Source organism: Periplaneta americana, chromosome 2 (assembly GCF_040183065.1).
Source record: "Periplaneta americana isolate PAMFEO1 chromosome 2, P.americana_PAMFEO1_priV1, whole genome shotgun sequence".
NCBI lineage: Eukaryota > Metazoa > Arthropoda > Insecta > Blattodea > Blattidae > Periplaneta > Periplaneta americana.
In genome coordinates this window covers 162,070,744-162,084,736 of record NC_091118.1, presented here as the reverse complement: position 1 = coordinate 162,084,736, position 13,993 = coordinate 162,070,744, and the positions used below count along the sequence as shown (strand labels likewise).

Here is a 13,993-nt window from a genome sequence, read left to right as displayed (position 1 = left end):
TCGTAATAGATTACAGTGTCAGTAAGTAACCGGCAAGAAAAATATTTTACTTTTTGCTTTAAAAGTAGCTTTTGTATCTTACAGCCGATGTTGACAGCTACATTTTTAAGCTCAGGTTAAGACTGGTTCACAATAAACCGGGAACGGAAACGACAACGAGAACGAGAACGGAAATATTATTAAAATAAATGTATTTAAATATGGCCATTCACAATTAACTATTGTGAATGCTTACATTTAAATAAATTTATTTTAACATTATTTCCGTTCTCGTCCTCGTTGTCGTTTCCGTTCTCGATTTATTGTGAACCAGCCTTTACTTTATGCGTAGTACTTCCCGTGCACAAGCACTTAACATTGTGAGTATTGTAACCAGGAAGTTGTTAGTTGACCATATCTAGAGGCATTGCAAAATGATTGCGATGTCTCTATTAATGTAGTGCATTACAGGCGCTATGTTCGGCTCAAGTTTTTCGAGTATGTCGAAGTTCGATATTCGCCAATGTTCGCTTTGCGAGAGTAGACTGTCGTGTTTGTTCCATCTTGTTATAAAAATTTTCGATATTATCCACTCCTCATCCTTTTATGTTTTAGGCCTGGTTGCAGAAATGCAAATCAAATCAATCTCTGATCCCAAATCAGTTGATGGATGATTTATTTCATTGTTCATTGTGTTGCACGAAAGTGAATTTATAATCAAAGTGTATCGATTTGTTAATTGCTGATTTGAGAAAGAAATGCATCTGGCATCAGCGCTAATTGGCAACCACAGCCAATCTGATGCTCTTTAACGCATCGAGTGGGCGTTGATCAAGAAAACAAATTAATGCTTTGCAATTTTGTTGTTTTATGTAAAGGAAAAGAGGCGAATTCCATCAGTATAAACTACAGAATAAAATAAAATAAATGAACCGAACTAAAAACGTGAGGGGCCAATTTTTATTTTTAAATAATAGAGCCCTCTTACTAACATTATAGAAGGCTTTATGAATGTAGCAGAAAATAAGAAGACGGCTGGTTTTTTGATGAAGCAGAAAAAAATAGAATAAAGGGTTCAGAACCATAGTGGGCCAAGCACCATTGACTAAAACCGTAGAAAACAAGGATTAAAATGAAGCTCACCATAATTCAATTGAAACATATAGCAAGTAATATAAAGTATACACATTCAAACTAAATTATATGTCAATTTTCATTAAACTATGGTATTCACTTAACTTTAACCCTTGCTTTCTCCGTTTTTAATAATGTGACAGCTGCAACGGGGTTTGAACACGCGTCCGACGAAACGCTGGTACAGGGAGCATCTGCATGCTGAAGGGCAGAGGGGGTGTATTACGTCAACGCGACGAGGGGAGGTTGCGCGCTACTGCTACGTGCGGAGTGAAGGGGGGACGGACCCTCCCGACTCTTCCAGAAGTCCGTCGAAGTGGAGATATCCAGATAATTCGAGAGGACACCCGTAGAAATTTCTCGGAACTATGGTTTAGCTATAAAAGAAGAAACGCGAGCGAACTTGAGCAGTTTTCAGTTTATTCAGTCATTCAGTGAGTAAGCCAGTGAACAGAGCAAGCCAGCCAGTCTTGTGTACCGGAGTTCGACTTGAGTGTGCGTCCGCAACTGTGTCAGCATCCGAAGGCCTGAGTTCGAGTGCAGTGGACCGCAGTTTGAGGGACCTCAGTTCGAGTACAGTGGACTGTCTCTGAAGGTCTGTGGTTCGAGATACTGTGAACTTGAGTGACTGAGCTAGAAGAACTGTGAACTGAGAACTGACAGTTCTGATTTGTAAATAGTGCTTTGTAAATATTAGTTCAGATTAACAGTTCATTGTTGTTCGTAATAGTCCAAGTAAATTGTCATTGTCGTCGGTGGAGTGCACTAACGAATACTGTGTTACTGTGTGGAGAGCAAATCCTATTGTTGAGATAATAAAGTTACATTGTTGTCTAGTTTAAAAAGTTACAATAAATGGCGCTTGGCCCACTATGGCTCTGAACCCTTCAATTGTATTGTATTGTTTATTTACATGCCATGCTATTCGTACATCGCTTCACAGCTAGAATATGGAACATGTCAAAGAAATCTTAATAATACTATAATGTCTTCATTATAGTTACAGTATAGTTGAAACATATACAGAAGAGTTTTACAATATAGTTTATAACGCAAAGGTTTAGTATCGGTACTTAATACGAGACAGAAATATTAATGAATTGTTGAATGTCATAAATTCACCTACAGAATAGAAGGCGTGGGAAATTAGGTACTTCTTTAATTTGATCCTAAATAATGTTATGTTTTGAGTTTGATTTTTTATATCCATAGGGAGGCTATTAAACATTTTTATTGCCATATAACACACTCTTTTTTGATAGCATGATAGACTTGCTGATGGAGTATGAAAGTAATTTTATGCTATGCTATTTATGCTATGAACTGTTAAATTAGTTACAAAGTTTTCACGATTACATACGAGGAAGATTATTAATGAAAAAATATACTGACAAGCCATGGGCATTATTTGTAGCTTTTTGAAAATGGTCCTACACTATTCCCTAGATTTGGCACTTGCTATTATTCTAATTACTCTTTTTTGTAGTAGGAATATACTGTTACTATCTTTGAAATTTCTTCAGAATATTAGTCCAAAACTCATTACCGAGTGGAAGTGTGCAAAGTATATTTTTTTGAGGTATTGATATTTACTATCTCTTGCATAGATCTAATAGCAAAACATGCTGAATTTAGTTTCGGTCCCGGTCGGAAGTCACGACATCATTCACCATATGATGTCAGACATCGCTTATGAATATTTACCGAATATTTCTCCATACTGTTTGAAAATATTTTAATCAGAAGAACCTATAAGGCCATTTTAGAACAATTTGACAACCTACTTTAACTATTTCCTACATAAATTACTATACGTTATTTAATGATCAGTCACTAATCAGCAAAAATCTCTTGATATCTGATAGATTGATTTACGATCAAATACTGATTGTTCATTCTACAACAAAAATAGAACTGATGACTAATCAAAGCCTCCTAAATCGCTGATCATATCTGATCGGTTTTTCTGCAACTGGACCTTAACCGCTTAAGGGCTTTAGAACAGATTTTGCGATTAGTTTTTCATATGAAATAAGACGAAGTTTGTAATGTCTTGGTTGCCTCTCTCGTGTTCGAACGTTGCAGGGCACTAATCTCTATATCTTTGCAGGAAGCCATATGAGTTCAATATCTGTAGGTGCAATTCACCATATGATGTCAGACATCGCTTATGAATATTTACGGAATATTTCTCCATACTATTTGAAAAATATTTCATCAGAAGAACCTATCAAGTCATTTTAGAACAATATGACAACCTACAGAAAGGCCACAAAGTCCCGTTATCCCCTATAATAACCAACATAAACTCCTAAACTTAAACAAATAAAATTAACAACAGTTCTTTAGAGGAGTTTTCTTGAGATACGAACCATTACTTGTCCAAAGGATCAGTCTGTATACCGTCATTCTCATGGCAAAGGATAATACGCCACCTGCCCATTATTCCATTGCAGTACCCGAGTATTTTAATTGTAGATGGGGTCAACGTCTTAACTCTTGATGAAGCTTTTCCTGGGCGTTGGGTTGGTCGTGGTTCTCCTGCGCTGCCGGCACCACTTGCCTGGCCACCACGAAGCCCAGCCCTCACCATATGTGATAATTCCCTATGGGGGTTCGTAAAGGATAACGTTTCACAAAACCATTACAATACCACTGACGAACTGAAAGATGCTGTGAGACAAGCTTTTACTCAAGTTACACCAGCAATGCTCCGAAAAATGTCGCACAGAATCTGGCGGCATATTATCCTTTGCCATGAGAATGACGGTACACAGACTGATCCTTTGGACAAGTAATGGTTCATATCTTAAGAAAACTCCTCTAAAGAACTGTTGTTCATTTTATTTTTTTAAGTTTAGGGGTTTATGTTGGTTAGTACAGGGGATAACGGGTCTTTGTGGCCTCCCTGTACTTTATCTATTTACTATATAAATTACTGTAACATGTTCATTGATCAGTCACTAATCAGCAAAAATCTGTTGACCAATCTGATGGAAGATTGATTTCCGATCAAATACTGATTGTTATTTCTGCAACAAAAATAGAACTGACGGCCAGTCAAACCCTTCTAAATTTTCTGACCATATCCGATCGGTTTTTCTGCAACCTGGCCTTAACCGGTTAAGGATTTTAGCACAGATTTTGCGATTAGTTTTCATATGAAATAAGACGAATTCTGTAATATCTAGGATATCTCTCGTGTTCGAACATTGCAGGACATTAATCTCTATATCTATTGCAGAAAGCCTTAAGACTTCAATATCTACAGGTGCAGCCCTTGCCTTTCAAATCTCCGTGTTATCAGACCTTAAACTTTACTCGGCCGTATTATTACGGAACAGACAGCGTGCGGAGTCACTCTCGCCGCGGTACCGGTCTGATTAGGTCACATCGTGACGTCGACTGCAGTGCAGTGAAGTGCAGTGTGCTAGGAACGGACTGGCTGTTTCAACTCTGTAACAGTCTCTCGGTGTTCATGTTATAATTTTATATTTAGCTACCTTTCAAAACATATACGGTAATCAATTCAGCGTTGGTGTGTTGTTGGTATGGCTTAAATAAGCAATAGTGTAGCGAGATTAGAAGGGGAAATTGAAGTAGGTACTCAGATAAAGCCTGCACCACAGCTGCTTTGTTTTCTGACGGCTTTTAGTACAGACACTGTCTCATAAGCAGACTGCAGCCCAGGGTACCGAAACGCATGAAGTTACGAACGCACTGACCACTGTGTTGTGTAGATCGAGGGGAATGGGAGATTGAGAGTGCAGTTATTCCTTGCCTCAACATGTATACATTCAGTCACAGTAGGACACAAAATAAATGTTCATGTTTAAAAATACATTATATACAGTTCACTTCTTTGTAGAAATTTTCAATGTGCAATTTATTTCCTCACAGATGTAGATGCGATGCCCACTTTCTCTCTCTTTGTCTGTCCAGCATCGAATATCTGAATTTCAAATTGTCGAAACACGGCGTTTCTCATAATGTTATACACTACAAGGTGGGCTAAAAGTCACGCACCATAGGGATGTTTCAAATAAACAATGTTGACGACTGAAGAGCGTGTAGAACTGTGATGTCAAAGCAAGCGCATTTTTCTGACCTTGACGTCGTGCGCGGGCAGCAAGCGCTAAGTATGGAAAGACGAAGGGTTGTGTATATGAATAAGCAACCTGTTGGATTAAGAAAACAGTGGTGCACAAACTTTAAACGGAACGTGAAATTTTATGTCGTTATTTTTATATGGCTTCTTCCTGTTTAATATTATCTACATTGTCTGTAAAACAGAAGTACTAACACTAATTTCTTAATATTGCAGTTGTATTTTAAACGTTAATAACATAATAGAGAGTTAAGAAGGAATATTCACTTAAATTCCATAGTAGTATAATTATACTATATTAAGTGAATGAAACACATCATTCATAAAGAAAGTGATATTCCAAAAAAAAAAAAAAAAAAAAGAGCTTGAGTATGACATGATAAGTTGGAATTTATATTGATGGTATTTTTAGCCTTACAAAAGTAATCAATAAACTAATCAAAACAATATTACAGTACAAAGAAAAGTTACCTAGATACCGGTACTGTATCTGTACAAAGATACTGTATTACATAACAAAACTCTTATCGTACTATGCTTTTAAGGTGATATTTTTGAGCAACTTCCTATCATCAGAATATTAAATTATTTTCTCGAAATCTGCTGAAGCTATAGAGCTGACATTTTTACAACACATGGGAACGTATCTTTTGCTTATGATGTAACAGTAGTTGCTTTGTTAATTCATTTCCTTACAAACAATTTACATGCGAATAGTTTCAAAATTTTCAATACACTATCTTCAGTAATACGTATGTACGGTATATTAGATTTACGAAAACATTCTGTAAGGCTACTAAATAAATAGGCCTATACCTGAAAATTTCACTTTTCTATACGAAAAGTTGAGAAAATATTTCTTTTGAATAAAAAAATCAAACTTGTGAAAAATGAGCATTAAAATTAAAACTTACATTCTTATAATGCACTTATACTTCTCAGGAAAATCTAAAAATTAACATGGATACAGTTTTAATAAGTTCTCTTCCCTTTATTTATTGAATCAGTGCTGGCCATCCCTGAATATAGCTCGACCAAGCGAACTCTTTCGTCTGTCCCTTTCCTTTCCGCTGTAAAGCGCTCAGGCTCTCCTGAGCTCTAAAGCGCGCGCTTGCTCCTATGGGCATCAATTGATATGCCTGGTGTAGAACTTATTCTCCTCTGTTATGTTATGTTATGTTTTCATATGAAGCAAATGTTATATGAATGGTTAGCTTAACAGACAAAATTTACTTTACTGATCTGACAGTAATCCACATTGCTTTACCAGCGACAAGCAAGGAGCTGCTCGTGTAATGATTTGGTGTGGTCTGTGGAAAGACCGTATCATTGGTCCATACTTTTTTCACGGAAATGTAGACAGTAATACTTACCTGACAATGTTGGGAGATTCTTTATTGCCCGATTTGGATATCATTGGTTCACACTCTGATTGGTTCATGCAGGATGGTGCACCACATTATGCCATTCAAGTACGGACTTGGCTGGACGACAACTTCCCACAGTGGATTGACCGTAGAGGACAAGTAGAATGGACTCCTCGATCCCCGGATTGAAATCTAATGGATTTTGCTGTATGGGGTTACCTGAAGACAAAAGTCTACGCGGTAAAGATCAGGGATGAAGACCATCTGCGAAAGCGAATTGTAGCAGAGTGCCGTGCTGTGACACCAAACTTGGTGACCGATGTTCTACGGAACATGGCTGACCGTTTACAGACATGTATTGAAATGAACGATTCTCATATTGAACACATAATAGAATAATCCCTATGGTGCGTGACTTTTGGCCCACTCTGTAGTGAAATTAAAAATATTTATAAACCTACTATACATGTGTTTTTAATTAAGAATGCTGCTCAAAATACAGAACTTCTCTCATAAATACGTAATATTGGCCTCTCTATACTGTCAAATCGCTTATCCGTAACTGGTGTCTTGTGTAGACGTAATTAGTCCCTGTGGCAGCCTGTCGACGCGGGTTCGATTCCCGGTCAAGCGTGGAATTTTTTGCTAAAATTTTTCATAATAACAGTTGTGGCGAACAAGCACGTATTTGTGGTGGTTTTCCTGAATGTGCGTCCATTTCCCCATGTTCAACTTTAACATAATTTCGGCTGATGTCCGTTACAGTTTTCAATGCAGAAAATTTCTCAGATCACTGGTTGTCGATGTGGAATTGTGAAACCTGGATATGTAGCGAACTTTAGTACTGTCATGCTCTGAGGAGTTTAGTGCTGAGAGGAATACGGTTCCGACTAGTCTAGCCCGGTACTGGAGTAGGAGGGAACAGTGACAGCGGCAGTCTGGAAGGAAGTACAATCATACTGAAAACATTCGCCCAATTTAGGAGAGCAGTATGCCTATTAGTTTTCTAACGTAATTTTGGCGAAATAGAGAACTGTAGAAAATTTTATTATTTATTTATTTATTTATTTATTTATTTATTTATTTATTCATTTATTTATTCATTCATTCATTCATTCATTTAATTTAATTTATTTAATTTATTCATTTATTTTATTTATTTATTTTATATATTTATTTATTTACTTATTTATTTATTTATTTATTTATTTATTTATTTATTCTGGTGAAGTTAAGGCCATCACGCCACCAGAAATACAAATACAATAAAATAAATAAAAAGAAAAATCATAATACAACTACAATAATATAAATGAAAAGAAGAATCATACTATAAAATTCAGTGATTAGTAGAATTGAATTAAATTAATAAAGTAATCAATTTAAATATACTGTACTGCTGAACTCACTTGAGAAGTAAAACTGCTTGATTTGTATTTTAAGATATTACCATCAAATGATTTTCGCATGACATTATAGGAATCTGTTTTTCACGATAACTTACCAATCACACATATTCTAAAATTCCAATAGAATAAAACTAAAAACTTTTCCGCGGCATGTTTCCTTAAAAATGACTTGTAACAGTGAAATATTTAACATAAGTAATTCATATAATATTAACATAGCTAACATCAGGGAGACGTTTGAGCAAAAATTGGAACAATATCTTTAATATATTAATAACAAAATCATATAGACCTAGGTAAACAATATGTATATGAAATATTCACACACTACTACAAACTGAAGACTGCATATTTTTGGACGATTAATACTTCCCACTCCGCTCGGCTCGCCTTGACTGTAGCAACAAAAGAATCTACCTGCAACCCCCCCCCCGCACCGATGGCGATAATACCTCAGGTCCCAGCACTAAACTCGTCGGAGGAAGACAGTATAAGAGCTAGTGTGGTGAGAATGGACCTAGCCTAAAGTTAGCGTAATTGTTCACTATGGTCATGGATGGGCAACTCATGCTCTCGAAGTGTGAACACAACCTCAGTGCAGGTAGAACGGACTCTATACTGTAGTGTCTGTAAACAAGTATGCTCGCGTCTGCAGTAAGTGGCGACTCGTTTTAAGTGAAAAACAATATAATCCTCAGATCATTTCCCTTTAGTGATGAGTCGAAAGAGAAATATCCTTTATTAAGAAAGGAGATAAAGCTTGTATTATGTTCTATTAACTATCTTACGCATGACATTTTATGTTACAAATAAACACAGTGAAGGTTTTAGTAAAGAAATATTGTCTAGATCTGCTTTAGAATAGCTAAAGGTAAAAATGGGATATCAACAAGGTGAGACTGATATCAAATATCGTTAGCACGTTGTGCGTGCGAGTTACAGAATTGCACGACATGTGATCGACTAGCTGAGAGCATTTATGGATAAATTTGAAATGTGGCAGTATCATGTAGAATATAGACAACTTCACTTTCTTTCATTATAAACTATCTTGAAGAGTGATAAAAAAATCTTCTTATCAAATATGAGATCCTACTTCAAGACCTACAGCATAATTCACTGGTAAGTTTGGAGAAACAGTGACAATTGACAAGGAATCGAGATTTTTTTAAAAATCCTTTTGGCTTACAGTCAATAGAAGATACTGAAAGTTTATAGCTTGAATTGATAAGTCTACAGAACAGCACGCCACTCAGATTCCAGAGAAATCAGGAATCGAACTGTTCGTAATGCTGCGTAAATCAGAATTTCCAAATATACTCTTTGCTTCCATATATACTGTATGTACTAGAGTCAGAGTTTAATACAAGAAAGAAGTGTAAAAGCTCTCAATGTACAGAAAGAGCTTAGAAGTAAGTTTATTTCATCTGCCGTGATATGTGGAAAATATTTCCTTGAAGTTGTGTTTGTTTGCGAATATAGACTATTACATTTCGGAGAACAGAGGAATACTTTTTAATGTATAAAGACTTGTAAATTCTCGCGTTCTATGTTTCAAATAAGACATATAATAATAAATATTAACAAATAGTATAATAATAAATAAGTGATGCAGCTATGTTTGTTGTCTCCTGAAAAGGTGTAGCCTATTTAGGTTTGTTTCCAGTACTAAACTAATTTACAAAGCTGGGAAATAACATAATTTTGTTATGTGTGTTTAGGTACAGTCTGTCTAAAATTACTATAATTATTGTACTAGCGTCATTCTGAAATTCAAATCATGGAGTAGATATCACGACCACTTGCATGGGCCGCCAGAGCTCACCGCGGCAGTGAACTGCTTTTGCAGTGAAACTACAAACAACTTGTAACTGTCTGTCTTTCTCTCTTTCAAGGTTTTTTACCACTTTGTGAGCACGAGTTGCCCATCCATGACTATGGTGGACATAACGCTGAGGGCTAAAGATTCATCTCCCTTCAGGTCAATAAGAATAAGTAATGAGACTGAAAATGTTTAACATTACAAAGAGCGATATTTAAATAAAACTCAATATTTCCTGTATTTACAGTGTCATTTCATTTGCCACGGGCGTAGCTCAGGCGGTAGGCACGTTTGCCTACAGATCCGAAGCTGCGCTCGGACTTGGGTTCGATTCTTGCTTGGTTAATAAACTGCTTGAGTTTTTTCCCGAAGGATTTCTTTAACTATAAAGCGAATGTCAGGTATCTGTGGCGAATCCTCGGTCTCATCTCGCCAAATACCATCTCGCTATCTCCATTTCCATCGATACTAAATAACCTAGTAATGATACAGCGTCATTAAATAACCGACTGAGCGGATAACAGTGTTTTTTTATTTTATTGGGTTATTTTACGACGCTGTATCAACATCTAGGTTATTTAGCGTCTGAATGAAATGAAGGTGATAATGCCGGTGAAATGAGTCCGGGGTCCAGCACCGAAAGTTACCCAGCATTTGCTCGTATTGGGTTGAGGGAAAACCCCGGAAAAAAACCTCAACCAAGTAAATTGCCCCGACCGGGATTCGAACCCGGGCCACCTGGTTTCGCGGCCACACGCGCTGACCGTTACTCCACAGGTGTTGACTGATAAGTGTCATTGCTAAAAAACGCAGTGCGGAAGGAATTATCATACCTTTGTCGAACACATCCCTAATTAATCTTTGCTGTACTGAGTACTCGAATTCACTGATTTTGTACCCTGAACATCTTATTTGAGCGACGGCAAAGAAATTGTAAATATCTTAACTATTCTTGACGGCATATTCGCATTGTATTGCGCATGCATTTCTTCTTTAACACATCAAAGTATAGTGAACCTGGGAAATAGTACTTCCCACTTCCTTTTTGTTGTGTACTGGGTTCCCTTTCCACCTTCCCTCCACGCGTTTCCCCCCCACTACCGTAACATCTAACTTTCATTGCTGGCTGGCATTGAAGAGGGTCTTCAGCGGCAACTATCAGCTGTTGCAGACTGCTTGGGATGTTGTCCCGGTGAACAACACGCGCGCTCTGCAAGTCCAGGTACACTGCGATTAGAAAGTGACGACGAGTGTTATTATTCTTGTATGTGATGTCCCGCGGGCAAGACGACAGATTATGACATCACAACTTCTTAGCGATAGTGTGTACGTGTGGAAAGAATAATTTAACCTCTATTTACAGGTTAACAGATTCACTTTTGCTGTGTTTTCGTGTGGTGACATTTCCAAACGATATTCTCTAACGGAACACAACTTTAAATTAATCCGTTTTTTGAAATTATAAAGTTTAAAACTGCTACTAAACTTTTTATAAGTTCGTTGGCGTAATTTGCTACCTGAAGATCTTTGTGGATGTTGAAGCAAAGCACTTCGCAGGTGTGGAATTGAGTGTTTTGTTTTAAGTGTCAAATGGGATTAGTGTTGTGGTGGTGATTGATATTCGTGTCAGTGATTTGGCAGTAATATCGGGAGGAGCTCCGTAGCTCCAGTCGCCGGCCTCAGACTGCACATGGTAAGCAAATGGTGGGTGGATCGCAAGTCGACCACCAATAACAACAACGACGAGACCCCCGCTGTCATGAAGATGCCACCGGCGGAATCCTTCCTACGCTCCATTAAACGGAGATCCCTTCGTGTCAAGAGGTCAAAATCTCTTGTCATCGAGGAAAAACGGAAGTCTGGTGAGTTAACCTAATTGATTTCTTAGTCCTACTCCTAGTTTAAGCGCTCGGAGTAATCGTCTTCAGCTTGGGAACATTGTATTCTTATCTGCCGTTGGAGTGAACAGAGAACAATTCTGTTCTGCCGAAAGGGATTCAAATTTTATTTAATCTGTATATTCTGTTCTGTTTTATGCGATTGAACTTTATATAGCACGAGAGATCAAGATTTTTGGTCGAAAAGGGTAGAGAAATGGTCTAATTTTCAGAGGAAAGTTAGTTCTGAATGTGAGGAATAATTCATTTAGAACGTCAATTGACTTAAAAACATAGACCTATTAGAAAATAGCTAAGAATTGGAAAGATTTGATAGCTGTAGCTAACCTAAAAATGATTATTTAACAGGCGAAATAAAGAGGCAGAACATTTTAAAATGAACGCGCACTAAAAACCTAACCTACCTAACTTGTCACAAATTCCCGCACTGTAGAACTTGGTAAAATGCAAGTGTCGCGTTCTGTAGAAAAGCCACGCGATTTATTCTGAACTATTCTATCCATTTTATCTGCTTTAACTTATGTTCTTCTCTTCCTATTTATATTATCTAATTAATTCTTAATTTTTTCAATTTTGTGCTCATCTATCCTCTTCATTGTGTTCCGTTCTATTCTATTCTGTTAATATTATTTTTTTCGTTCTATTTTATTCCATTATATTCAGATTTTAGTACGGAAATTACGACGAAGACTAAATTCCTAGGGGAAAAAAATGTATTCCATATTTGTGTCAAGTGTATTTATGCGGGACATACGGTATTTACGATGATGCGCAGAATGGGTGACAATGAAACGTGAAATTGAAGTATGAGAATGTTCGCGTTTATATACAGTATACCTATGTAAACAAACGATGAAAAGGTTGGCAAGCTCTAAGATTCAAACTATCCAACGTATTCTACGGAATTTAGTAGGGCCTATACTTATAGCAAGAATAATTTTAAATTTTACTTGTCTACATGTCGATCGACGAATGTAGTCATATTTAGGCCTACTCCATTCTATAGCAATACATTCGAAACGTACATTTTTAATTCGAAACGGCGTAATGATCTCGCACTGTCATAGAAACCTTAATGTACGACCCCTGCGGTGGTTGAGTGGTCAGACCTCTGACCTGTCACGCAGGCGGCCCGGGTTCGAGTCCCGGTTAGGTCTGGGATTTTCCATTGAAAAATCCATAGTGAGAATTGTGGCGGACAAGGTCGCAGTTGGGGTTTTTGTCGGGGTCCTACCGCTTTTCCCCATATTAGACATTTACATAATTCCGTCACCATTTCTCAATTTCGTCGTCATTTCGTAGCATTCCCCGATCGCCAGCTGGCGACGCACGGAGGGAGCTGGCCTAGACACGAGGGGTGGGGGGGTTGCCTGCTCGATACCTGGGTACGCAGCGAACCTTAGTGTAGGCAGCGGGTTTGGGAATGTGTCTAGCTTGAGATAAGAGTGTCAGAGTTTAATAGTAGCCTAATGCATTTTAATAGTTGTTGCACGTTCCCAGTGTAAGTATGTAATGCTGCAAAATTAAAAAAAATAATAAGTTAATTTTTGTACCCCTTTACATATACAGATAAAGCTTACTTTTTCGGTCTTAGAAATAGCTTAGTGACGACCCCGGAAGATAAATAATTGATAGATTACCCCTTTTCTTGACTTCGGTAATGATGGATCCAAAACTAACTCTGAAACGTCGGATTTACTGTATTTGAGACGGTACAAAAACATTCATATTTATTTGATAACATTATTCGGGAAAATGAGTGACGGTAAATTACAGTATTTATGGCATTATATTTTATATAGCCTAAGCTTGACAACTGTTCTTTTAATTTTCAATAATTATCCGAACTACTACAAAACTTGTTTAAAATGGGTGCTAAAGAGTTCACAGATGAGAACAAGAAGCTTTTTACGATATGTAGCGATCTAAAGAACATTTATTTGGCCGGAAGAAGTGAGTTTATGTAAATAATTGTGACAGAATCGAAGACGAAGAGTATGGAGTGGAGATAGTCAGCTTCTCCTGTTACTTTTTTAAAGATCGTTACACTGTAAATAACGAGTATTACATCGACTTGCCGAGAAACAAAGTGAATCCAAAATTACCCCCAAGACGTCATGAAATGCAAAGGAGGGCATTTCTTCTCTTCTTCGGGAAAACGACCGTCCTCGCTCTGCTCATGTCAGCATCTGATGCATTACAGAACTGGACTGTCGCATTCTCCTTATAGCCCAGATCTCTCACATGTTTGTTCCCATGAAAGACGTCCTCAGAGG

At 37.3% G+C, this 13,993-nt stretch overlaps 1 protein-coding gene across 2 annotated transcripts in view; it reads left to right on the top strand.

The window, feature by feature from the left end:
- The first annotated feature begins 10,989 nt into the window (after positions 1-10,989).
- The window catches only part of CenG1A (Centaurin gamma 1A), a 357,224-nt gene continuing 354,220 nt past the window's right edge, over positions 10,990-13,993 (top strand). For both annotated transcript variants that reach the window (XM_069818727.1, XM_069818726.1), the window contains exon 1: positions 10,990-11,681. In XM_069818727.1, coding sequence (XP_069674828.1) covers positions 11,510-11,681 — 172 coding nt within the window. In that variant the 5' untranslated portion in view covers positions 10,990-11,509. The remainder of the gene's footprint in view (positions 11,682-13,993) is intronic.